Source organism: Falco peregrinus, chromosome 6 (genome assembly GCF_023634155.1).
Source record: "Falco peregrinus isolate bFalPer1 chromosome 6, bFalPer1.pri, whole genome shotgun sequence".
In the NCBI taxonomy this organism is placed as follows: Eukaryota; Metazoa; Chordata; class Aves; order Falconiformes; family Falconidae; genus Falco; species Falco peregrinus.
Window position 1 is genome coordinate 56,371,397 of NC_073726.1, and position 24,461 is coordinate 56,395,857.

The window sequence follows — 24,461 nt, forward strand, 5'->3', positions numbered from 1 at the left end:
CAAGCTGCAACTTCATCTTCAGAAAACGGTATCTTTTGGTATGAGCCTGGTGTATCAGATTCCAACAGTGCGTCTTCTCTGTAGTTCACCTACTAGAAATAGCAAAGTCATCCACCGTATAAAGACAATGTACTTTTTGGTGATGCTAAAGCTAAATGTGCCAAATTCCTTTACCTTTTGCTGTAAGTTATAAAAACTTCACTCACGCTATTATTCTCCTTTTTCTTTTCCTGTGTCTATAAACTACAGATGGAGGCCAAAGTAAAGGGGACACTAAGTTACAGCGGAAAAACCAGTGACTTCTGGACAAGCAAGGGAGCTGAAGCAGTTCTGGTTGGCTGACAGAATCTGCCCAGTTGGGAAAGTGCTTATTGTCACAGGGCTGCTGTTTCTGTCGATGTTTACATATTCTGATCCCAAGCACTGTGGTGAGAGGAAGAAGAAAAAGAAAACAATACTTGATCAAAGAGAGAAGGAAAAGGAGGACTGGTCCTCCTGGTCATGCAGACTGGTCATAGTTTGATCTTGCCTAAAGAAACAAGCTTTTTTTATCTGCTCTGATTGGCTTTTAAAAGAAATTGATCGTCAAACCCACAGCAGCACAAACTTTTTTGTTTCCCCTCCCTGGGTGATGTCCAATGAAGAGTTGAAAGCGTGAGAGGAGCTAGAATAGGTTTCTCCATCCATTGTGTAAGGTGGTGTCATCCACTTCATAAGTGCCCAGTATAAGATTATGTGCAGGTCCTGAGTGTACTGTATGGTTGTGGACCAAAGGTTATGTAGAATAGGGGTGGTGCTGGGATACTTTGCATTATAATTAATCCCTTATACAAATGCAGTTTCTGATATGGGCATTTTTCCAGCTTTATAAGGCTGTTTGGCTTTAGGGAGCCTACAGATGTATGCAGTCTCATTAGAGAGTTGCGTTCAAAAACAGATCTCCTGGTACATTCAGTTGTGTGAGACAGACTACTGGGAAATCCCTTTCTCCTAATTTGATTTTTTTCTTTAATATAAACATTCTTATTTAAGGGAGGAAGAGGATGGAAATTTTCCCATTTACATGAAAAGGAAACCCACATTTTATTCGTCAGACTAGCATTTCTTTCCCACTTTTTTTTTTTCAAAAAAACACCTTTTTTTTCCTCAGTCCTTCCATTTGTTAAAATTTCTTTGCCTTTGTCTTGTGCTTATCTGCTGTGGAAATTAGCATGTCTTTTATAAAACACAGCCAGTTCTTTATCCATTCTAGATCTTCCTCATCTTTCATCTAACTCCTCCCAAAAGCCATGCATTATACTGATTTGCTAGTTAAAGCAAGCTGATGGTGACCTATTCCAGAGCCAGGTTAGTACTGCTTCAGGCATTAGCCAAAGAGGAGTCGTTCAAAAGCGACCAGAGGTGCCTTCTCTTCTGGGGGCTGAATGGGTTGTCTTCAGCATTTCCAGCCCCTGCTGGCCTGGGGAGTTCCTGACCTGAACTCTTTTCTTACATGGTAGCACAAGACTGCAAAGCTGGCTTGCCTTCTCCACCTCCCCCACCTACCCACCCCCAGATAGCAATACATAAACCGGTTCATTTGTAAGTGAGGAAGTTTCCAGCACATGTTGCACTTTCAACACTAGGACAGAACTTTGCTGTTGAGTCCCTTGCGCTGTCAGATAACAGGTGAGAATGGCAGAAATTGTACTTAAGTCATAGGGGAAAGGAGCAAATAAAACAGTATGATGCCCTTCTTCAACCCCGAAGCAATCCTTTGCTCAGAGATACTGAAATTCCTAGTAGCTAGCCTTTCCAGTAGTTTGAGATTGAACCAGTGGCTACTGGTTGTCTTACACCTCCCAGAGAGACTTTGACCCATGGATAATGAATCTTAAATGTTTTTTGATAGATTAACTTATAGCTTTCAGGTTTCTTTTACATGTGATTTATTTTTCTTAGACCAGACAATTTCTTTTCTATTTAGAGCTCATTTTAATTTTATATAAATATATATACATGAATTTAAAATAATATATATTGTGTATTTAGTATAAAACTGTTGGGTTGAGCTCAGCAATAAATGTTTTTGCACAACACTTCTGTGAAAGACAGATTGAATTAAAATAAGATGCATTAGTTCATTAATTTCACTCCATAGCATCTGCCAATTAAATGTGTTTTAGCTAGTGCTGATGTTTTGTATGTGGCGTGTTGGTTAGATGAGCTTGCATCTCCATCGTCAAGGTTAGAGTTAAAACACACAGCTACGTAGACTCTGGCATTCTTAATACTGTGCAAATTCCACCAAAATACCATAAACTATTTACAATGCAAACTTGATCTGATTTTTTTTTTTTTTTCCTCTTTCTCCAGGAAGGGTTGGAGGAAGATGGCTTTTGGTTTTTGAGGCCAAACAGTTCTGGCAGGATGCTAATTCTCTAAACTGTACCAGACCTGATAGCTTTTAACAGTGCATGTAGCTAAGGGAGTTGCAGCAGTCAGCCCTCAGGCAGCAATATATTTAAAAGACCCTGTCCTAGGAGAGTTCTACCTCTTCTATGTTTTCCTCATCAAGGCATGTCATTCAAATTGCCATCTTTTGTCTTTGTACTTAATGAAATATTAGATTGGGAGACTTGAAACCTTTATAACTACAGCACAAATTTTCTTTCAACATTCCTTTCTTCCTGGAAGTATGCCTCATCTTCAGTTGGGAAGCATCCTCTCTAAATCTTAAGAAGGGTAGGAGTATTCCTGTCTGTGTGGCCTATTGAGCTTCTCAGTCTTGGGAAACAAGTCAACTAATACTTATTTTGGAAATAGATAGTAGGATGATCAGAATAAAGAGGACCACACGTTGTTCATGAAGCCAGTTCACACAGCCTCCCAAGACAGTATCTGTTCTCAGTTATTATGCTTCTGAGCTTTGGAATCAGCAACATAATGATGAAAGAGTCTATGTTCCCTGTTCTCCCTGGTTAAACCTAGCAAGGCCAAATCAAAGGAAATAATAGGGTGGCTCTCAGAGACCTTTGCAGGTAGCATAAACAGGATGGGGAAGTAAAAGATACCTGCAACATCCAAATGCAAAATTAGGTTAATACTGTACTATTTTCTGCACAGCAGCAGCTCTTCTACAGACATTTCCCCCCAAGTTTTTACTAGTTTTTAAGGGCCTTTGTTAATAAGTAAACTGTAGTTGTACATACTAAATAACCCTCAGTATTCACAAGCAATAAGAAAGCCAAGTAGAGCTGTCTTTTCCAGACAGCAGGGCTGAACTCGGTTTGGGGACTGTATATGAGCAACATGTCAAGCTCACTGAAAGCCCCAAACGCATGCAAGCAATAATTTCAAACACAGGTTTTAATGTTAAAACCGTCTGGGTAATGTTTTTCTGCTACATGATCCAAAGTCCCAAAAGTCATGGTAGCTATTTTATATCCTTTTGAGACACTTGCAAAGGAAGAAGGCAGGCTAGATGAAAATCGGGCTGCAAAGTTCCCCGATACCTTGGGCTGCAGTGTTATCCTAATCCAAGATGCAAATGGCTGAAATCACTTCGTCCAGCCTTCTCTGTTGATTTGAGATACATGACTAATAGCTATCAACTAAGTCACAAGTGTGGATGCTGTGGGTTTCACATCTGTTTTCTGCTAATCAGAAGTAACTTTTAATTACCTGGGTTCTGCTTCTTGTTTGAATCCAATCAAAGTTGTCTGATGCACAGATTTGGGGGTGGGACAGGTGCCAAGAGCCTGTTTCCTTCCTGCAGTCCCATCGCCTACCTGACCCTTCCTCCACACTCCTTCTCCACTTGGTGCAAGACCCTTGAGGACATGAAAACAGAGAAATCCTGCAACTCTCCCAAGCTGCCATCAGTTGTGTGAACCATTAACCCTCTGGGAGTCATCTTGGACTCCAACTAACTTTATCACATTTGCTGCTACATTCGTAAAAGGAACTTTTGGCTGTATTTATTAGCAAATTCTAATCTAGTTTACAGGTTTTGGTTTTCTTTTGAGTAGTTTTTTTCCACAGATGGATTAGAAGTGTTGGGGTGTTTGGGTTGGTTGGGTTTTGTTTGGGTTGGTTGGGTTTTGTTTGGGTTTTTTTTTTCCCTTTTTTTGTTAGGTGGGGGGGGGTGTTGTTTGGTTTTTGTTGGGTTTTTTTTTTTTTAGGAGTGAATTGGTGGAAGCACAGTGGTCCCTCTTCTGCTTTTTATTTTGGATTTTTTTTTGAAGATGGCATTGCAGGGAAAACCTGGAGCCAAGCCAAGCTGTTGAAGGCTTCCTCCTACACTTCCATCTTTTCATGAATCGGGGGGAAATCATAAAAGGGACACTTGCTTTGTGTTTGGGTTTGGTTTTTGGTTTTGTTTTTTTCTCCATAAAATGAAAAAGGAAGGTGAAAGCAGTAGGTAAATGACTGATTAATTAACACTTTATGCAATTTTAATTTTATAGAAATTAAAAAAAAAGGTTAGTAGATTTTGGTTGGTCTTAGCTCTGGTGAAATGGCTGTTACCCTCCATGACTTACTTGATTCAGGCCTTTGTCCTTTGTTTAAGTGCCTTTTTTTTTTTTTAAATTTTATTTCCCTACCCACTTTAAACTGTTCTCAGAGATCCTGAAGTGCTGGAGGGCATTTTGGAGGAAAATCTTAAGCTTGCCAAGATGGCTTTATGCTGTTATACTATTTGTTCCCTTTTGTAAAGAAAACAAAAGTGTAATGTGTGTAACCTCATAGCTGCTGTACCATGGCATTGGTTCCGTGTGCTTGTGCATTCTTTCTCTCACACTCATACACGTGCACACACACATATACAGCAATATTCCCATGAAACCTGTTCATACTCCTACATTCTGCTGGCTCTGAACACTTAACGGTGAACACTTGTGCAAAGATGGCAGTACAATAAAAAGAGTGTGTGTGAGTGTGCATAAATGTGCATGAGAGAAAGGAAGTGGCTAATGGGAATGAAGCTTCTTGCATTTTTCTCTGAAGGTTTTAGATTTGGATCTTAATTAGGTTATGAGTAAACATTATGGGCCCTGTCTGGCAACCTTATTAAATACTGGACCACTTCACACAATTACTGAGTCTGAGGCAAAGATGTGTGACTGACAGCCCCAAGGAGGTGTGTGGGGAGAGGAGGTTAAAATAGCAGCTCGTGACAAGTTTCAGTTGAGATGAATTGTGAGGAATGTTGTGTGTGGCTACTCACATCTGCCTAACACGGTTATTGTGAGGATTCTCACATTTACCGGAATTTATACTTTCTGCTACACATCATGTGTAAGAAGGAATTTGGTAAAACCTGCAGGAGTGCAGCTGCTAACTGAATTTAAACCTGGCTATGCTTCACATGCTGCCTAAATCATGCACCATGAAGTACTTTTCTAGTTGTACTTTTTCTCAGTTTATTGAGATTTCATTAATGGTTTGTTCTCTTAATATAATGAACAGTAAGTTCATGTGGTGTTAGCTGCAAGTGAACCCTTAAAGTAGTGACTGTGCTTGTTTTCTTGTTCTCTGGCAAAATTAGTAATCAGCAATAGGTCATCTAGTGGTTTTAACAATTCTATGCCGAGGATCTATTTAACTTGCCATAAACAGGCATACCTGAAATCAGTAATTCACTTGGTCAACGAGTGCTAAACTTAAGGTAACACATGTACGCATCACTAGACTGCGCTAGTGCTGTGATGTCCTTCCCTTAGGGAAGATCTAATTTTGAGTTGCAATGTGAAAAGGAAGCATTTACTTTCCAGAATGGAAATGGAATGAAGAGTCCTTCATAAGTGGAGAACTCGTCTAGAGAACACATAAGATAGCAAATACAACATGTTCCTGTGGCAGAGAACAGTCTAACTGCTATTTCAGTTCTTAGCTTGTCCTCACATGTTTGAGTGAACCTGTTTATGTAAACTAGGCCATAGGCAGATTTCTTCTACCACTCTAATGGTGCCAGTCAAAGACAGGACTATTGCTGGTAGCTCAGCCAGTTGGAGTGATAGTGAGGGTGCTGCTTAATGTGCCTTAGGTACATCATTGAAGTTACTTCAGGGGAATTTGCCACATCCACCTGTGGCAGTAAACTGAGCTAACCTGGCTCTTCTGTCGCTGTCTAATTCATGTTGGGCACACAAACTCTTTAGCCTAGGCTGATCTGTGAGATGGGGAATCTACAGTTGGTGATGATGGGTACTGTTGCAGTCTTTTTTAACAAATGCAGCTGTTGTGAATATCTGTCTGTCTGCTGCTTAAGAAATCTCTGCCAAAATAAGCAGCCAGAAGTATGCTTACTGGGTCAGTGGAAAGATAACCATTGTGTAGGGGAATGCTTTGTTTGTGGATACTTCTGGTGTGGCTTCATCATCCTTTCTCTTATGACCCAGTGATCCCTTGCTGCTGTAATAGCCTTTTCGGGCCGTAGAAAGCCCTGCTGCTGCTATTGAGTTATGCTGAGAGATCAGCATGGCCTGGAACTGGCCCAAAACTGGGGAAGTACAAAGATTCCCTACAGCTGTTTTTGCACACTTCTCATAAATAAAACTGTGCTAATCTTGTCAGTAGTCAAGGATATAGGTCTGTATTTTTGTAGCAGTTTCTGACAGCTATAATTCTACAGAGCAACTCTGGAGAAAAAACAAAAAAAACAAACCCAAGCCACCGTGTTTTATATCTAGAAGTGAATTTCAGTCTCTTCCCTTGCCATCATCTCCTGCTTAGGTGATAACCATTAACTAGTAAGTTTTTCTTTATGGTGAAGTAATCCAAAGCAAGCAGCGTACACCATGTTTGACTCCTATCATGCTCAGTACTAAAGGGTTTTGGTTGGGGGTTTTTTGGTGGTGTGTTTTCCCAGAAGTGTGTGCAGATTTATTTTATCAACAGACAGTTGATTTGTTACTGTCTAATACCAAGAGAAAAAGAAAGAAAAGCAACGAAAACCAGTCAGGAGATACCACCATCACAGGCCGAACCACGTAGCTGCTGAGGCAGCCAGGGCTTCTTTGAGACTTCCTAGATTTCACCAGAGGAGTGGAAAGTGGGGCAAGAAACTTTCTGGTGTGCTCAGCTTTTTCCATATAAGGCCTTAGTTTGATTAGTAGTCACTAATATCAACTATGCAGATAAGTATTTACATGTTTCAGTGTTACATGCATTCCTTCCCCCAGCTACCCCTCTTAACACACGTGGAAGTTTTACCCAAAGAAAATGGAATATTTTTTGAATGTCTGTACTGCAGAAGTCTTTTTTGCTAACGTGAAGAAAGAAATTTGTATTTTAAAAAAGAAACCCTTTCACTGGTGCAACACCTAGTGTCAAGTGTCATGAAGTTGCTTCGAGAGGGAAGCTAAAATCACCTCTTGTGACAGGTTTGAGTGAGAGTTTTTTAGAATATTCAGCTCTCAGAATTGGTTTAAGAAGCTGCAGCAATGTTTTGTTTTGTTTTTCAAAATGTACAGATTGGGTTTGGGGAAGAACTAGTGAGACATCCCAGGTTTCTTTCTGGTATCAGAAGTAAATGAAATCAATTTCTCACTGAAATGAAGTTGCTTCTAAACAAGGGGAGTTATTTGCTACACAGTAGCTGGATCTTTAAATAAAAGCTAAACTGTGATCCCCAGGTATTTTTCACTGATCTCCTAGTTTTGTTGTATGTAACTACAAATAACAATTTAGCTCAGAGGTGAGAACTGTAGTGTGTGTTTTATTGCCAGTGATTCCATCATGTAGCAATTAGTACCATGTTCTTACATAGTTCTCAAGATCCATACTGGAAATAGATGGAGAAATTTTATTTTTGGACTACTGTTTAAAAAAAAATTACAAAATTAACTGCTACTTTTTACCCCCAAAAGTCTACTGAGCGTTTTATATTTTAGCATTTAAACTAGTGCCCTTGTTAAGTGATTTGTCTCTTGTAGTCTTCTTTTGCTGAGGGTTAGAAGCATTTAATGAGTAATCCTTAAAATGTTGGCATTTTCTAGCTTAAAGTGAGGTGCTTATAATAAAAGGGCATCTGTGATGATAACTTCTATTCAAAAGCACTATGTTCAGAATATTTAATTGGGGAAGAAAAAGAGTGTGAGCTCAAGTCCCTTTAGTTCTGCCTGATAAGAGGCTCAGTCATGAACAGAGCATCCAAATACCTGCCTGCACAGCTAACGGTCGTGGGGATCATCCCCTCGACAGAGGTTTGGCCTCAGTATCCTTTGTTTGGTTTCACTTACGGAGTGTATATTTGCAAGTTTGGATACAGCCAGCTTAACTGTACCTGATTCGCTGTAATCCCCAAGACAATAAAAGGCTGAGAAACAAATTAACAGTGTTTCCTGCCTTTCACTAGGTAGCCCTTTTGCTAGGTAGCTCAGAACAAACAGCTGGCCAAGTGCTGTGTTATAAATGAATGTTAAATCACAGCTAGAATTCTTTGCATTCCTTGACTTCAAACAAAGGAATGCAGTTACTATGAGATAGCAAACCTGTTTGAGTTGCTGATTCCTGTGATGCTTTACTCAGTCCAGCATGAATTTGTACAAGGTCACCTTCCTCCTTTTAATACTTGCATATTTTGGATTATAGGGCTTAGTGATGGAGAGAGGATCTTAACAGCTGCGTGCTCACCTGATGAGCTCTCCAGAGAATCTCCCCTGTGAAATGCTCCCCTCTTGTGACAACAAGCCTGAACAGCCAAATGCAGCTACATTTGGGTGGCTAGCAGCACTTTCATTTGGATTTTTAGGGAGATGTGTTCCAATAACTTCAAGGGATACTGTGTGTTAAATATCTGATTTCTTTCCTCTCTCCTTATAAAACTGGACCTGAATGCAAGTTTTGAGTTGTCTGGGTTTTTGTGGGTTGGGTTGTTTTTTGTTTGTTTGTTTTTTTGTTGTTTTGGTTTTCTTTTTTGTGTAATAATCTCAGGACCTGAAAGATTGTAGCATTTAGTGTGTCTTAAAAATGATGTACTGTACCAGCCATGGATTTTGTAAATACACCTGTCTCCCTTTTTTGTATTTTAATTTTTTAAAAGTGTGTAAGGCTCTTTGCCAGAGGAACTGGTGCCTGCTTAATTTCCATCCTGAACTGAAGCAGGAAAAGGAAGAAGCTGCTGCCACAAAAGCCCGCATCAGTTCCAAATGTGTATATTGTTCTGGTCAGTTTAATGGCTGTTAGTCTTTTGTTAGTTGGGAAGTCCGTTTGTTCCCCTGCACGTTCCCCGTTGTGGCTAGCAGAGCCCTATCAGGGAGACTAATTTTTACTCTTGTGTGTGACTACTTGATGCTTTGACTCCTTCCAGATACTCAGGTTTGCTATCCCTGAGACGTCTGTTTCCAGAGGTCAGGACTATCGACCATCTGCAAGAATAGCCAGAGAGTTTTATGAGTGCTTTGGTCCAAACACAGTAATAGGGTTTGTATCCTGTGAACCTTGCAGATAACCACCTCCACCTGTTCCGAAAGGTGGACTTGCCCTTTTATTTTCAGCTTTCCTGAAAGGAGTGCAAAGATACTTTTTTTGGCAGCAGACTTTGCTCTGCGATCCAACCTTGCTGGCAGACCCCTGTTCTGCAGTAGGAGCCTTACTCAATTCAGCGTAGCTGTTCCCTGTCCCTAACTGTGACAGGCTTTTTTCATGAGTGTACTTTTCTTTTTTAATGTCATGTGTCTGTGCTGTATTAAATAAAGAGGAATGTACATATTAGCCCTGTCTCGTCATTTCTCAGAACAACAAATATGTAAAAAGGCTTCTCATGAAGGGCTGTCGCTTGGGGTTTTTGGCGGGTTGTTCACTGGTGCTTTGGGGGGGGGGGGGGGGCTGCTAGCGAAAGCGAGGGAGGTACTGCTCGCACGGAGCAGCGCTTTAATCCCATGTTAGTTTTAGAGGGATCTTGCCTTCTGAGGTGCTTTATTCCCAGGCCCTGTCTACCCTCCCAGCCTGAGGTAGGAACCGAAGGGCACTGCCGCGCCCGCCCCGCCCCGCGCTCCCAGGGCACCATGCGGCAGGCGTCTTCCAGGCCGCGCGCGGGGAGGTGCTGCCCAGTCAGCGGCCTTCCGCGCGCGCTATAAAAGGAAGGGGGCGGGGAGAGAGAAGAAGTAGGTACATAGAGAAACGGACTCACAGCAGCCCCAGTGGCCTAATGGATAAGGCATTGGCCTCCTAAGCCAGGGATTGTGGGTTCGAGTCCCATCTGGGGTGACTATATTTTTCGCACCCGCAACCCGCCCAAGCACTTCAGCGCTCCAAACCGCGGCAGGCGCTAGCCGCGGGCCTCCGTCTCCCGCGGAGGCCGAGTGCCCCTCGCTCGCTCTAACGGGCTGCGGACCGTTTTAAGGCCGCAGCCCCGGAAACGCGTGGGCGGCTGGCGGTGGGGCCGCAGGGCTGCGGCCTAGCGCGGCTTCCCGCAGCCCCGGGGGCGTCCCCGTGATCCCGCTCCGGTTCCTTCGGCCCGCGCTCCCAGCGCAGAGGCCGGCGGCGAGCCGCCCCTCCCTCAGCCCAACGGTCTAGCGCGGGGCGGCGGTGGTGGGGAGCGCACACGGGCCACGGCACGGCCCCGCCTGAACGCTCGGACCTTCGGCACTTGACCGCCGCTGGCTGGGGGGGCCAGGTAGGACAAGGCGATCGCGCACTTCGGTTCTCGACAGCCCACGCTGGCGGAACGGCGCCTCCTGGAAGCGCACGCAGCCCAGCCTCCTTCTGCGCCCCCGGCCCGAGAGCGTGGGGGTAAGGTCTGCGCGCGCCGGCCGCTTCTTTATTGGCCGCCGCAGCGAGGCGGCGGCGCTCGATTGGTGCGCGGGGGGGAGGGGCGAAAGATGGCGGCGCTCGGCTCCCCCCTGCGCACCCTGCGTGGGCTCCTGCGGGAGCTCCGCCACGCCAGCGGCCGGGCGGGCCGCCCCTACCGCCACACGCCCGCCTACCGGCACATCGTGGCGGCCTTCCGCGCCCACCGGGTACGCGCGGGCGCCTCCCTGCCGCTCCTCCGTCCTGCCTCCTCCTCGGCGAGGCGAGGCGGGAGCCCGCAGCCGGGTGTGTGAAGTCTCCGGGGTTGTTCCCTCCTCTCTGTAGGTCACCAGCGAGAAGCTGTGCCGGGCCCAGCAGGAGCTGCACTTCCAGGCTGCCACCTACCTCTGCCTGCTCCGCAGCGTCCGGGAGCACACGGCCCTTCACCAGGAGTACCACGGCAAGGGGGAGCGCTCGCCGGAGGAGGTCGCCGGCCTGGTGGGCTTCAGGTTGCCTCAGCAGCCGGGAGGGAAAGGTTAAGATGATTTTACTGTGTTACATACTTATTCCTGAATAAATATCCTAGAATTACCGAAACGGGCTGGCTTTGCTAGCTTGTGCCTTCTGTCAATTCTAGGTTGCCGGTACGGTGTGAAAGAGCCATAACTGGGAATCCATTTCCCAGTTGATCAAGCGTACCAGGCCCACCCCTTGGATCTGAACGCATGGTATGACAGGCAGCCTCCATGGAAAGAGAGATAGGTGGTTTGTAGTAGAAAAACATGACAGCCTTCACTGCTAAACTTTAAAAGGAGTTGCAAGTAAGAGAGAATTTGCCTGTTTACTGTAGGATTTTCCAGCCAGGTGGGGGGTCCTGAAGCAGAATTTTCTACCCTCCCAATAGCAAAGGCGCTTTCCTTAGAACAGGGGTCCTCAAACTTTTTAAACAGGGGGCCGGCGTGTGGATGCAGTGGCAGGCAGTCATCTGTGGCTGCTTGGTTTCCCCCCCCAACCCCCGGCGGGGGGGGTGGTGGTGTCTGTAAATACCGGGGGCCGTATCCAGCCCATGGGCCATAGTTTGAGGACCCCCGCTTTAGAACCTTGGGGGATTCTGACAGACACTGCAGTAGCACAATCCTCTTTCATCTTGAAGATACTTTTTTTCCATATCAGTCAGCTGGTGGTAACAATTCAAACACAAGTTACACATTTCTTGGTGTCTCTGAGCAGTTGACTCTGCGACTATAGGGTTCCTGTGCTGTTCTTAGACACCATGCATCTCAGAAATACTGAAGTGAACAGCTTACTGCCAGTTACACTAGATAAGTCAGGTTGCAGTTTTCTTGTCTTGCAATCTGGAACAGCAAGTTTCTTTTTATAAGAAAAGAAGTATTGGCTTGAATTGTTGTTGCTCTCTTCTCTGAACAGGGTTGAATTGTATGAAAGATACACGAGATCTGTAATCAGGCTGACTTACAATGGATAAAATGTGAGGCTTGTTTACATGGGGGAGGAGCTAGAAGCAAGGCTAACAAGTGCGCTTTCCCCCCCCCCCCCCCCACTACCAGGGGAAACAAACTATTCTGACAGAAAAGCATTGCAAATAGATTTAGATGAAGTAATTCTATGTATTTTTCTTCCCCTGTATGTGAAACCTGGGGATAGTTCCAATCCCCAAAGTATAGTGGAGAGGCACAATAGATCCTTAAATCTGGGAAGATTTGCACTACTTAGGTCAGGTAAGGAGATGTGAACTACAAGTTTTAAGGTTCTGTAGACCAAAAATCTGGTTTGCAACTCTTGCAGTGTCTCACTAGTTAAACGGAGTTTTTTTGGAAGTGTCGATAGCCCAGGCGAGAAAGTACCAACCTGTTTACAGCAAAGTAGATGAAAATTATGCGAAGTCAGCATACCCTAAGAGTGGCTGTGATGTACTACTTGTTCTGTTATTTAATGCAGCTGCTGCATTCTGCAGTTTGCCTTCCAGATGGACTAAGGGCTCACTCCATCCAAAGTCTGTAGTATATTGCTCCAGAAGAAAAATAAATGGCTCACTGAAAGTAGTTCTGGAAGAAAAACTGAAATTTGGCCAGAAATAGATGCTCCTTAAAGAGTACCTAGAGTTAAAGGTTGTACGGTGTGGGTAAAAATAGTAACTAAAATTTCTCTATTTCCCCTAAACACTTAAGTACTAAGTAGAGAAAATTTTAACCGCTGTGTCTCTTCCAGTTACTTCCCCTTCAATTCAAAGTCATGACTAAAACAGTAAATGTGAATATTAAAGAAAAAACAAAGCTGGGACGTGCTGAATAGCTGGGGGGCACTGGACAGGGAATCTTTTCCTAAACGTGTTATAGAAGACTCCAGTCAGAGCATTGCACCTTCTCTGTAAGTCCTTGTGAAATCCAGATAGTCGGCGGTGGGGTTTTTAATGGCTTTTTTTGTTGCCCTTTCTCTACTTGTATTAAGCTAACCTTAGGAGTTGAACACGACCCTGGCTGTGGACGAGAGCCGATCGTGGCGACAGGCACTGGCGGCTTTTGGGCACTAGATGGCAACGCCGTGGTTAAGAAAGGGATACTCGCAAAATGCAGGCGTTAGAATATAAATTGTGAAAAATGTTCTTTTTGAGACTGGTTGTTGGCGCTCTGGAAGTTGAATTAGCTTCAGTTTTAAGGGAGGTGCGCTAAAAGGCGGCTGTTGCCCTGGCTTTTCTCACCAACGCGACCGTAATTGCGCTGACGGCTTGAGGGAACGGAGCTGCAGACAACGGTGCCGAACGTCACTCCCACGCAGGGACCAGTCCGCGAGGGGCAGGCTCCGTCAGGGCTAGCGCTGACACGCGCACCCACGCTCGCTCCGTCGCCCGGTGAGCGCGGCCCAGCGCAGGGGACGCGTCTGTCCTGGGGACCAGGCGGCGGGGCTGTGAGAGGCGCCCCCTGCGCAGCCCAGGCTTCCCGCCCGCTTTGCGTTAATCCCAGCCACGTGCTTCGGCACGTTACAACCGACCGCCCTGCGCCTGCCCCGGCTGGGTTTCGCCTCGGAAAGGCAGGGACGGCCCCCACCGCCCCCTCCCGGCGGGCCTCCCTGCTGCCCACCGCGGGCGGGCGCGGCCACTGCGGACCAGGCCGCGCCGCCGCCGACCCGGCGGCCGCGACGTCACAGCGGCTACGCGGAGCCGCTCGGCCAATCGGCGCGCCCCAGGGGCCCAGCCCGGTGAAAGGCTCGACGGCCCAATCGTGGGCCTCGCAGCGCGGTGCGTCACCGGCCGGACGCCGCGCTTGGTGGCCAATCAGCGGGCGGCCAAGGCCCGCTCGCGCTGACGTCGCGGAGCGGACGAGGGTGCCTAGGGCGCGTGCGCGCGGGCTTCCGTTACCGCTGGCGCGCGCGCGTGGCAGGCGTGAGAGGAAGCGGGAGGAGCGGAGGGGGGAGGGGAGGCGGCGGCGGCGGCACGGAGGCCGGCGCGTGGCAGGTTTCCCGCTCCGCTTTCCACCGGGAGCGCGAGACAGGCAGCGCCCGCCTGCCCTCCCCGCGGCGTCGGGGGAGCGGCTCCGCCCGGGCCCGCGAGTGACGCGAGGGGGAGGGCTGAGCGCCGCGCCGGGCCTCGGGCCTTGTAGGCCGCTCTCGGCGTGACTCGGCCGCGCTGCGCCGAGCCCTCGCGTGCTCAAGATGTCGGCGCAGGCCCAGATGCGCGCCATGCTGGACCAGCTCATGGGCACGTCCCGGGACGGTAAGTGCCCCCCGGCCGGGGCGGGGGAGGGGAGGAGGGGGCGGAGCTGCCGAAGCCCCTGAGGTCACGGCGGTACCGGGCAGGCCGGCCGGCCGTTCGCCGTGATTGGCAGGCCCGGGGCCTGCTCCCTGCCGCCCCCTGCGGGGCGGGGCCTGCCGAGGCCGTAGGTCAGCGGCGGGGTGGGGGCCTTCGGCGCTGCCGCCCCCGGGGCTCGGGGGAGCCGGGCGCCACCTCCACCCGGGGAGCTGCCAGCGCCAGCCGCGTCCGAGTGGCGGGGGGCCCTGCTGGTGCTTCAGCTGCCGTTTAAGGCCCGCTCCCCGCGGTACCCGGGGCGCGCAGCGGAACTGCGCCTCAGAGGGCGCGCCCGCGGAGCCTTCCCGCGCGGCTCACCTCTGAGGGAGGCAGCAGCGTGATAGATTCAGATAGCCGAAAAATTCCCCCCAGCCAGCAGCTGCTTCAGTAGAGCAGGTTTTGGTGGGTTTTTTTGGTGGTGGGTTTTTTGCGGTTTTTTTGTTACTATAATTTTGTCTAAAGTCTGACCCAAACCATCATTTCAGTCAGCAGGTGGATATGGCTGCTGCTTTCTGAAAAAGAGTGTAGTTAACCCTAGTGGGCAAATTTTCTTAAAAAACAAACAAGCCTCAAACAGCTAACTAAAAGCTTAACATCTAGAGGCAGTAATCCCAAGGGGGAGATACTAGATGTACAGTCAGGTTTCAGATCATGCTGCGGTCACATAGTGAATTGAAGATTATCACTGTGTGAAGCTTCTGAGAATTTTTGTCAAAGTGCGTGGCAATCAACATGAGAGTTTGAACTGGAAGTCGCCCATCAATCCAATTAATTTGGAGGCTGCTAGAAAAAAGCAGTTCCTTTTATGCTGTGTAGCATTTTATTTGTAAACAAGGGAATACTGCGCCCGAGCGTAGACAGCAATTAGAGATTATTTAAATGTTCTGGATGTTGTACTCACTCTCACAAATGTGTTACATGTTTATTGAAGCTTAGTGCTGAATTAATGGTTACCTGTTTTACCATGCACAGAGTAGGCTGTATGAGCTGGGATGTACCTTGTATGTGCCAATCATCTATTGGTACTGGGGTAATGTGATTTGACAGCTTTTTTTAGTGTAATCTAGAACTTTAAATAAACGTAACTAGTGTTTACATACCTAGTATATCGGTAATGCTTTCTGCTAAGTGCTTATAGTTGTTTTAAACAAAGGCACGTTAATCTCATTGGAAAGCTCCTGTTCTGCAGAGATTGCCTTCCAAAGCAAGACTGGTTAGTGAGTAGTCATCATGCAGGATCTGATTTAGGGTGTTTTTTGTCTTACCCCAGAAGATTTGTTGTGGCTGTGCATGTCTGAGTGCTTGGCAAAGTAACATTGTGCTCGTGAAACTCAAAGTCTTCCCAGTGTTGGCACCTAGATTGCTGTTTCAGAGCTACCCTAAGACGACTCAGAAGGTTTAAAGAGCAGGGGCTGTTGTAATTTTTGAATGTGTTTTCTGTTGGGTGGTGGGAGAAGAGTGGGATTTACCTGTGACACTTAAAAATGCTAAATGGCTAAGATCTAAACCAGGAAAAGCAATTTCAGACTAGATTTCCTTCAGCTTTATGAGAAAGCAGTTATTTTATTGATAATTGTATTCACCCTCCCACCTGCCCTGTAATACCCAAACTGCATGGGGTGAACTGTTCAGAAACTAACTGGCTAGAGAGCATTTAAACAAAATTGGCAGGATGGGGAAGGATAAGGAGAAAAGACTGTTTGCAAAACTAGCTTCCGTTATTGAATTAAGTGGGGAATTGAGGATCTCAGTGTAATACCATTCTAGTTTTCTAAAAAAAAAAATATTAAAAATTCAGTGGAGCAATATTTAAATGAAGTGTGTACAGGAATTGAAAATGATCCCTTTTTTGCAGACCTGGTCCTTAATAAATTCAAGGCCAGGCTCAAGGTCATTGAAGGATTGCTAACCTTGAGAGTAGTGGGATTTGGGGTTGTTTGGGGTGGTTTTTTTTATGTTGCTGCCACCTTTGATAGATACTCTGTTTCTAGTAATATGCAAATTGCAGGTTTTCATTAGAATATGGTGATTTTTTTTATTTGTTTATTTCTTGGTAGGCCATAGCTCTCATTTCACCACTTGTCCCCATTGCCTTTGATTTTCCTCTGCCTGGCAACACAATAGAGTTTAAAATGTTTTTAAAATAAAAAATCTTTCTTGGGTGGTGTTTGTGGTTTATGTTCAGAATTACCAAAGTGCTTTTTACTTTCCTAATTAACAGTTTTATACTTGTACAGAGTTTTTGGTTTTGTTGGGGGGGGGGGCAGGGCAGCAGCAGCGGCAGTTGTTTTTGGGGTTGTTTTTTTTTAAGGAGTCTAGAATGTGCAAGTTTAAAATTCTTACCTATATATACAAGCAGATCAAACATTTGAGCTCTTCAGTGGGAACAGAATAAACTCAGAGGTAAATTCAAAGCCAGTAGTGGTGGCTGAATACGTAGTCTGTATTACTTTATGGGGTTTATAGTATCATTTGTAGAGAAAGGAATGTGCTCTGAAAATGGTTTTGAAAATTCCACAACGAGATGCTCAAACATGGTTTTAGGAGATGAGCTGTAGGCTGTTAATTGTGGAAGTTTGTGCACGCGCATTATAACTGGTGTCCCTGGGGCTGGAATGGAGAAGCTCAGAGGACGTAGTTATTAAATGTTTTTATGGATTTGCTGTTAAGCTCTGAGAACACCTAGAAAGCACAGTTCTGCATTGGTCAAATTGATTCAGGAAATATCCACTGAGTTGTAAGAATATTTATGAAAAATAAACTGTAAGGAGCCTTTTAATTTCAAATGTAGCTGCCCAACATGTGGCTGTCTAGCAGTAAGTATGTAGCTTTGGGCCTGCCCCTTGCTGTATCCTCCCCCAGAAGGCCCTATGCTTGTGGGCCGGAAGAACCAAGAGCTTTGTCACTTGCTTTGGCAAGTGGCCTGCTTCCTCCCTTGTCTCAGTTTTGGCAGTGGGATAGACGCAGTTGTAGTCACACAGTGTCACTCAACATGTGATGAACTGCTGCCTAGTACCTGCCAGGATCTGAGGTTCAGGCAGCCTCTTTGCCAGCTGTTCAGACCAGTGCCCTGCTGCTCTGTGCTTGCCTTTGCTCATGTGACAGACACCTGACAGAAGTGAAACAGAAGGGACTTGGCAGATGCTCTTCAGGAGTTTCCAGTGCGTTACAATTCTTGGAATTTATCTGGGATATCTGAAAAGCAGTTGTATTGTTAATGTCAGTACAATGAAATCATTCTGTAAATAGCAGGTATGCCTCTGTTACAAACCTCGAAAAGTATATTATTTAAAAACAAACTTTTTTTTTTTTTAAATACCTTAAATATACCTAACGAACTTCTCTTGCATGCTTCTCTGACAAGAACTGGGGAACTGGATTGGATGTCAACCATGCCAAAAATTCGAAAAGTTAAAAAACAAAAAAGGCAGCTTAGATTTTCGTGTTTGTAAAAAGATGGACTAATTTAATGGAGTCATGACTGCAGACTGGAAAAAACGCTTCTCTGAAGTATCATTCCAAGTACTGATAACCCAACGTACTTAAAAAAAGAGAAGCTTAAGTAAATATAAACTACTGAATATGTTGTGTGGGTTTCCCAAATATTGAGAAATAAGGAGTGCTGAAGACAAGTGCTAATCTTAGGTATTTACATACAAATGTTTTCTTCATACGGTTTTTTACTGTTAGCACTTAAACTAAAGGAGTTTTTATTACATGTGTCAATAGGTAAAAGGTTAGTTCAGTTTGAATTTATTGTTAATGACCAGAGCTGCAGGAGCTCATCACTCAGAAGTATTAGGAATAAGCTTATAGAAAAGTGATTTTTATTTTTTTAATACTATTTTTCAGCTGTAAAATTGAATAAATATGCTTAGGTAAATGCTGTTTTTGCCATTCTAGAGAACAGTCTCTAGAAAACAGGAGGGATCCTTACAAATAGGATCCTAACTTTGTAAAATAAATAGTCATTTACAAATTGAGCAAAATGTTATCGATTGATATTAATACCATAGGATTTTTTTTTTTCTTCCCCAGAATATAGCTGAAATGAGCAAAGATTGCCAAGTTTTCCTTAAAAAGGCTTGATTGTAAAGATCCCATGTTATCTTAAAACAAGTTGTCTTGCTCAACTGGTTTGTTTTCTGACAGGTCAGTGACCTGCTCTGCCTTCGTGTGTGAGGAACGGGTTAGAAGCAGAGGGTGGAGCAGGATCATTCTGACAGTAGTGCAGACAGAGCAGATCCAGCTGGCCCTGAAGCAACACATCTTGAAATTGCTAAGACCCGACTGTCACAAAGAAATGTGGTGATGGTTTTGGTTTGTTTGTTGGTTGTTGTTGTTTCTTTATAATTGCCACTACATCGAAATTAGGTTATAGTCTACAGCTGTGAAAAACTAGCAGAGTTAATTAGATTCTTCTTAAGAGACAGGTACATTTGTGTGTGCTTCTGAGACTTACATGTGGTCATGGAAATGATACCACAAGCATCTTAACAAATATTGCGCTATGTGATTAAGCAGAAAAATCTTAGAAGCCTCTAGATACACAGAACCTGTATATATAGTGCCAATTAGCATCTCTTTTGTTTCACCTGCTAGCTTTTTGAGCCAAACTGCTTTAAGTCTTTACTTCTGTACTTCGCCTGTTACTAGTAAAACTCTTGGTTTTTTTTAATCATCATCTTCTGGCATTGAAACTTAAAATTTCGGTTTTGCATCTATTCACGTCTTAATCAGCTTTTCTGTTTTGTGCTAACCACTTCAGTTATGCTTAATAGTGGTTATTAATGTGTGACTTCTCTGTCCTCCTTGTTTGGGAGGAGTTGAAGTGACACCCTTGTGCTTATCTTAATCATCTGCTGTTTGTTTGACATGCTGTATATGGAAACAGAGGTGTCATTTAGAACTTGTAACTTATTTTTAAATTTTTTAGTTTCCATATGAGATTATTGGAAGAGTTCTCTGTGTACTTAAGGATGGGTAGTGAGTTGATGTTGGCATATTCAGGGTACATAGATTTTGTTTTGCACTTTGCTTTACACTTGTGTGTGGAAGGTGGTATGTGCTTTTGAAGTTTCAGTATCTTGTACATTACTGGAGGACCACTAGACATTTGGGTAGCCTCAGGCTGCGAGCCAGGTTAGGGAGCCAAGGGCCTCAGAGAGCTCTTTTTTCAAATATGGAGCAGCAGCAAAGTAAAGGCAGAAGAAAGTATCTTGTGTACATAAATTTCTGGAAAACCTACCCAAAATGTGGAATTGATTAACAGCTCAGAAATCTGAAAGTAGTAGCAACACATGAATTTCATTAAAAGGTTCTGTATTTGTCAATCAGGAGTGATCAGAAGGCTTTAAGAGCAATGGTCATGTTTAATGAACTGTATTTGCTGCCTCCATTATAAAGTTCTAGTACTCTAGCCCTTGAAAATGAGGGGAACAGGGAATGACAAGGGATTTTTCTACTCTCGATTTGGGACACCATATGAAATGACATTTATGAAGAAGCACATGGGTATATTCATACCTCATTGAAAATCACTCCTGTATTTGTTCCACTTGTAACGCATTAACGAAAAAATAGTTTCATTATTTTCTGCATTCACAAGTATTAATTCAATCATAGTGTAAAAAACAAGCAGTCCTACTTGGAAGCATATTGTTCTAAAGGTGTTACAGTAAAGATGCATCCAGTGTTAGTGACAATAATATCAGAATTAGTTGTGTGTAGCATGGACAGGATCTTCTGTCACTGCATGAGCCTCAATTAAATAATGATGTTGAATACTTGTTATACAGGCCTTGCTTTGCTGATGAAGTTTGACATGAAGTCTTTATCCTGATAGTCCACCCAGTTAGTAGCTCTTCCTGAGTAAAGCTTTTGGAGTCTCTTGCCAACACGTTGAGACTCATACTTCAAAAACTTGAGTGGAAAGCTGGTTGGTTTTGGTTGGTGTAGCCTAATGCAGGAAGTCAACAGCATGACAATGAAATTGCACGTTGTTGTCTTTGCATGGTTTGCACCATTAATTTGCGATTAGTGGTGACAGTTGGATTATAAAGGGTAATTCTCACCAATGCACTGGCATTATTGTTAGTAGTGTATTATGGTAAAATAGTAAGAGATGCTGGATCAAATAAATCATTGTTATAAGCATTTTATAATGTTGTCATTGTTGATATGTAAATGTTCATTCTGCTGGTTTGTGATCAACATTCCTGTTCAGTGTATTTTAGAGGCTTGTTAATAGGTTAGACTTGGGAGTTCAGAATGAATTGTATAGCACAAGTGCCCATTGTGATCTTAACTTCTAGATGGTTCCTTAATCAGCAGTTTGCATTGGTCTTGAATACTGATGTTACTTTTGTAGTCAGCATGTTTAATACAAACTAGAAAATTTCCTTTAGAGACTTTACATTACTGCCATCATCTTAATGTTTTTCGCTCTAGTTGTGTGGTTTCTTTATGCTTATAAAGGATATAAGATATGCAAGTGTAGAAATTGCCTTGGTATTTGGTCTTTTTTTCTTTTTCTTTTCTTTTCTTTTTTTTTTTTCCTTCCTGAATTGTTTCAATTGTGTTTTCAAAGTTCTTTATTCATCGGGAAAGTAATCTCTTACAGAAATGTGGTTTGGGCCAGGTACTTTCAGTAAAACTGAGGCTGCTGCTTCTTGAGGAATATTTAAATTTTTCTGAATCTCCATACAAATTTTATCAATCATATGATGTGTTTTTTTTTTTTAATGGAGAAAAATCTAATTGGAAACACAGGGATGGCTTATAGTAATAGGTGTTGACTCCTTTAATGCCCTGGTAAACTCCTTTAATGCCCTGGTAAATTACTTTAATTTCTTTAATGAGCATGAGTTCTAAAGATCAAGTAGTTGAACACTCCGCTGTTCTTCAGAGGCAGGGTTAAATAAGTTGCTATTCTGAGCTAACTTAATTATTTACCTATGAAAATAGAACTTGTAATAAGGTCTGAAATATCAGTCGTAGTGGCCTCTTTACAAACATTTAAGGATACTTCTAAAATTTAGGTGATCACAGCTACATGGTACCTAGATGTTATTATTTTCTTACAGAATATAGAAAGCCTTTTTTAATACTCACAAACATTGCTTAGCATTCACACAACTGTTTGACAGTGCGAGTGTATCAGCCTATGTACAGTTTGACAAAGAAAAGCAGCATCTTGGTTACCTGATGTACCACTGAAGTCCTTGGCTTAAGAACACATCTATTCACGTTCTTTTAATTCTTAGAAGGCATCTGCAAAAGTCTCTTTCACTATAGGCTGAATGTCAGGCATATAGTGGATCTGTAGATTTTATTCCCTGCCCCCCCCACCTCCCCCCAGCAACCTGTGTAGACCCCAGGTCATCACCTACTCAAGATGATTTGTCTGTTAGGGCAGCAGCAGAATGCATCCTCTCTGTCTGCCAACAGGTCTGTGCTATGTAGGGGTACTGAGGCTCACAAAATTCATGAAGAAGTAAAAACATTTTCCTCTGAGGTTACCAGACTAGGGAATGAGCTGCCAGAGGGACACAAAATTCAGTCATTGTTAGGACATAGTATATGGCACCTTTTCCTTTTGATAAACCTTTCCTTCTGAAAAGGCATAAGTTAAAAAGAAATGCGAATGTATGGAACTGCTTTTCATAGAAAGGAAAAGATAAATATCTGCGTGTTCCGTGTATGGGAGCTTTTCTGAAAGCCTCGTAAATACTAGACCGAAGGCACAGTGCAGAAAGAATAAGCGTTGGAACCGAAAGGTGGAATGTGTTCTTGAGGCTGTCATTGATCAGTTTCTGCTACCTTCCACACACCACACACACACACACACCCCACCCCACCCCCCATGTTGCCTTACCTCAGTTTGGTAATTGTGATTATCACACTAGCCACTTACACTTAGATGAAAACAGAATGTATTGCAGCTGTAGCATCAATTCCTAGTTGTGGTAGAGGTGTGAAAAAAGCTACGTCTAGATGTTGAAGTAATTTGTGAAAATGCTGCTTACCAACTTAAGGAACTGTGAGTCTTTCAGCAATTTCTGGTCTTGGTAACTTCTTGATTCCTGGTAGGTTAGTGCTATGAGGCAATCAGCTGTATTTTTTAAAATACTTTTCTTAATTTTGTTCATGTGTCTTTGTATAGAAGAATCTTTACAGTCAACATGTATTTCTAGATGCTGTGTTAAAATTGCTGGCAGAGTCTATTATTCTATACAAACTGAACAATCTGGCCCCTTGTTTTATTTATAAAGGTTCAATGTATCTTTGCCTGCCTACATCAATCTGCAAGGGAGTGTCAGAAAGGCCCCGCATTCGCCGAGCCGTGAGTTATCAATAACTTTTCAGATGTGTTAATGAATGTGGAACAAACGCAGTTATGTGTTTAAAAAAATATGGATCCACCTCCTAAAAGCGGAAAAAAACCCAAACAAAAAAAACCAACAAAAAAAAGAAAGGAAAGGAAAACTCAAAACTCTTTACTGCAGTAGCAGGCATGATCATAAGGGGAATGCTCTGAATTTTTAGTAGTGTAAGTATAACTGAGCAGTAAGTTCACCTTCTAGAAAACCTATTGTTGAACTGCTTTGAAGCTGTCTTTAGCATGTGGATTACAGGTTTTAACTGTTTTATCCTGCAGACAAATTAAACGTGGTGTTTTTGGAAACTTCTGTTTGCTTAATAATCTGAAACTTGGCCCATCTGAAAATGTTATATATTAGCATCCTATGCATAGAACTGATATTTAAAAATCTGATGACATAATAGTAAGAAAGGCTTGACTAGTAAGAGATTGATTTTTTTAATTCCCCTTTGTTGTCATTACCTCAGTAATGAATTTGGCTTCTTGAATTATTTAATAGATTCAAACTTCTCAGTGTTAGAGGTCATGAAGCCTTAAAAAATCTTTAATAACTGCAAAATGGATCTACACTCTTTAAAATATTTGATGAAATGGAAAAGGCTGCTATCTGAAGTCAATGTATGTCTTTTCCCCCCTTTCCCTGCCCTCAGCAGCCCTTCTTGCTTCAGTAATTCACCAGTAGGTTTTCAATTACTCGAGATCTTAACAAGTTATTGTGTTTTAAAAAATTAATAAATAGATACCTCCTGAGAGAGAGTAAGATGTTTTATCATGCCTGCATCTTAACAACAAGAGAGCCATAGCAGTCATCTCTCTTCCAAATCTCAAATAGTGACAATTATGTTATGACTCGATGGAAAAGATATTTCTGGCCTAATCCCCAAAATACCAGCTGTTTACATTGTTCTGAAGACTTTAGGTCTTGCTCCAAGATGGGGTTATTTGAACTTACAATTCGACCTCAGTGTGTCGGCAGGTTGGTGCTTCTGCTGATGCAGGAACTGCAACCCGCCGTGAAGATACAATTAAGATGTTCCCAGCCCAACAAGCAGCATGTAGAAAAGAAAAAAACAAAACCCAAAAGGCTTATGATACGGAGATGTGCAAACATCTGTAAAATAATTTTGCATATAGGCTATGTCCATATGTTTGACTTTTTTTCAGGTTTGTAAGCATTTAAAATCATTCTTCTGCCAACTCTTTATGCTACTCCCATCAGAATTAAGAGGGTGCATTGCATCCAAGAACAAAATCATAAAATGAGTATCAGGTGGGATTCGGTGAAGACTCAGTGTGTATCATTTTCTGTTTATGAGGCTGCTTTTATATGCTAATTGTTGCATAAAAATACACCACTATTTCATGCAAAATCTGAATAGAACATTATATAGCTCATTTAACAAATGCTGTTGTAGCAAAGTGTTTTTAAGCTAATGTTGTCTTTCTGGTTTCAAGCACTTTTCACCCTGCATTTTTGAAAGGGAAGTGTGAGAGGTATTTTAAATAGCATTATAGAGCATTAAAACACGTATTTGTGTTTTTGGTGTTATTTGGCAAAGA

The 24,461-nt window shown here is 43.4% G+C and overlaps 3 protein-coding genes and 1 non-coding gene across 8 annotated transcripts in view; all 4 read left to right on the forward strand.

The window, feature by feature from the left end:
• The window catches only part of UBN2 (ubinuclein 2), a 56,415-nt gene extending 46,716 nt beyond the window's left edge, over nt 1-9,699 (forward strand). For all 3 annotated transcript variants that reach the window (XM_055809058.1, XM_055809057.1, XM_055809059.1), the window contains one exon: nt 250-9,699. In XM_055809058.1, the coding sequence (XP_055665033.1) occupies nt 250-299 (50 nt within the window). In that variant the 3' untranslated portion in view covers nt 300-9,699. The remainder of the gene's footprint in view (nt 1-249) is intronic.
• A 422-nt stretch (nt 9,700-10,121) lies between these two features.
• On the forward strand, nt 10,122-10,194 carry TRNAR-CCU (transfer RNA arginine (anticodon CCU)). Its single transcript has one exon. It is a non-coding gene; the product is annotated as a tRNA-Arg (tRNA).
• A 425-nt stretch (nt 10,195-10,619) lies between these two features.
• Nucleotides 10,620-11,313, forward strand: FMC1 (formation of mitochondrial complex V assembly factor 1 homolog). The gene is made up of 2 exons (XM_055809063.1): nt 10,620-10,946; nt 11,062-11,313. Exons 1-2 carry the CDS (start codon nt 10,809-10,811, stop codon nt 11,254-11,256), a joined length of 333 nt encoding a protein of 110 aa, XP_055665038.1. The 5' UTR covers nt 10,620-10,808; the 3' UTR covers nt 11,257-11,313.
• Nucleotides 11,314-14,092: 2,779 nt separating this feature from the next.
• Nucleotides 14,093-24,461, forward strand: part of LUC7L2 (LUC7 like 2, pre-mRNA splicing factor) — a 35,590-nt gene continuing 25,221 nt past the window's right edge. The window contains exons 1-2 of one of the 3 annotated variants that reach the window (XM_055809062.1): nt 14,108-14,446; nt 22,792-22,862. Coding sequence is in view for 2 of the 3 variants with exons in the window: in XM_055809060.1 (XP_055665035.1) it covers nt 14,386-14,446 (61 nt within the window). In the remaining variant the exon portion in view is untranslated. Of the gene's footprint in view, nt 14,447-22,791; nt 22,863-24,461 lie in introns of all 3 variants that reach the window. The other 2 variants (XM_055809060.1, XM_055809061.1) reach the window with 2 other exon arrangements.

Excerpts from the sequence above, each read along its gene's own strand:
- FMC1 (XM_055809063.1), top strand. The coding sequence starts at position 10,809 with ATGGCGGCGCTCGGCTCCCCCCTGCGCACCCTGCGTGGGCTCCTGCGG. Across the intron at positions 10,947-11,061 it reads CGGCCTTCCGCGCCCACCGG|GTCACCAGCGAGAAGCTGTG; the intron begins GTACGCGCGGGC and ends TCCTCTCTGTAG.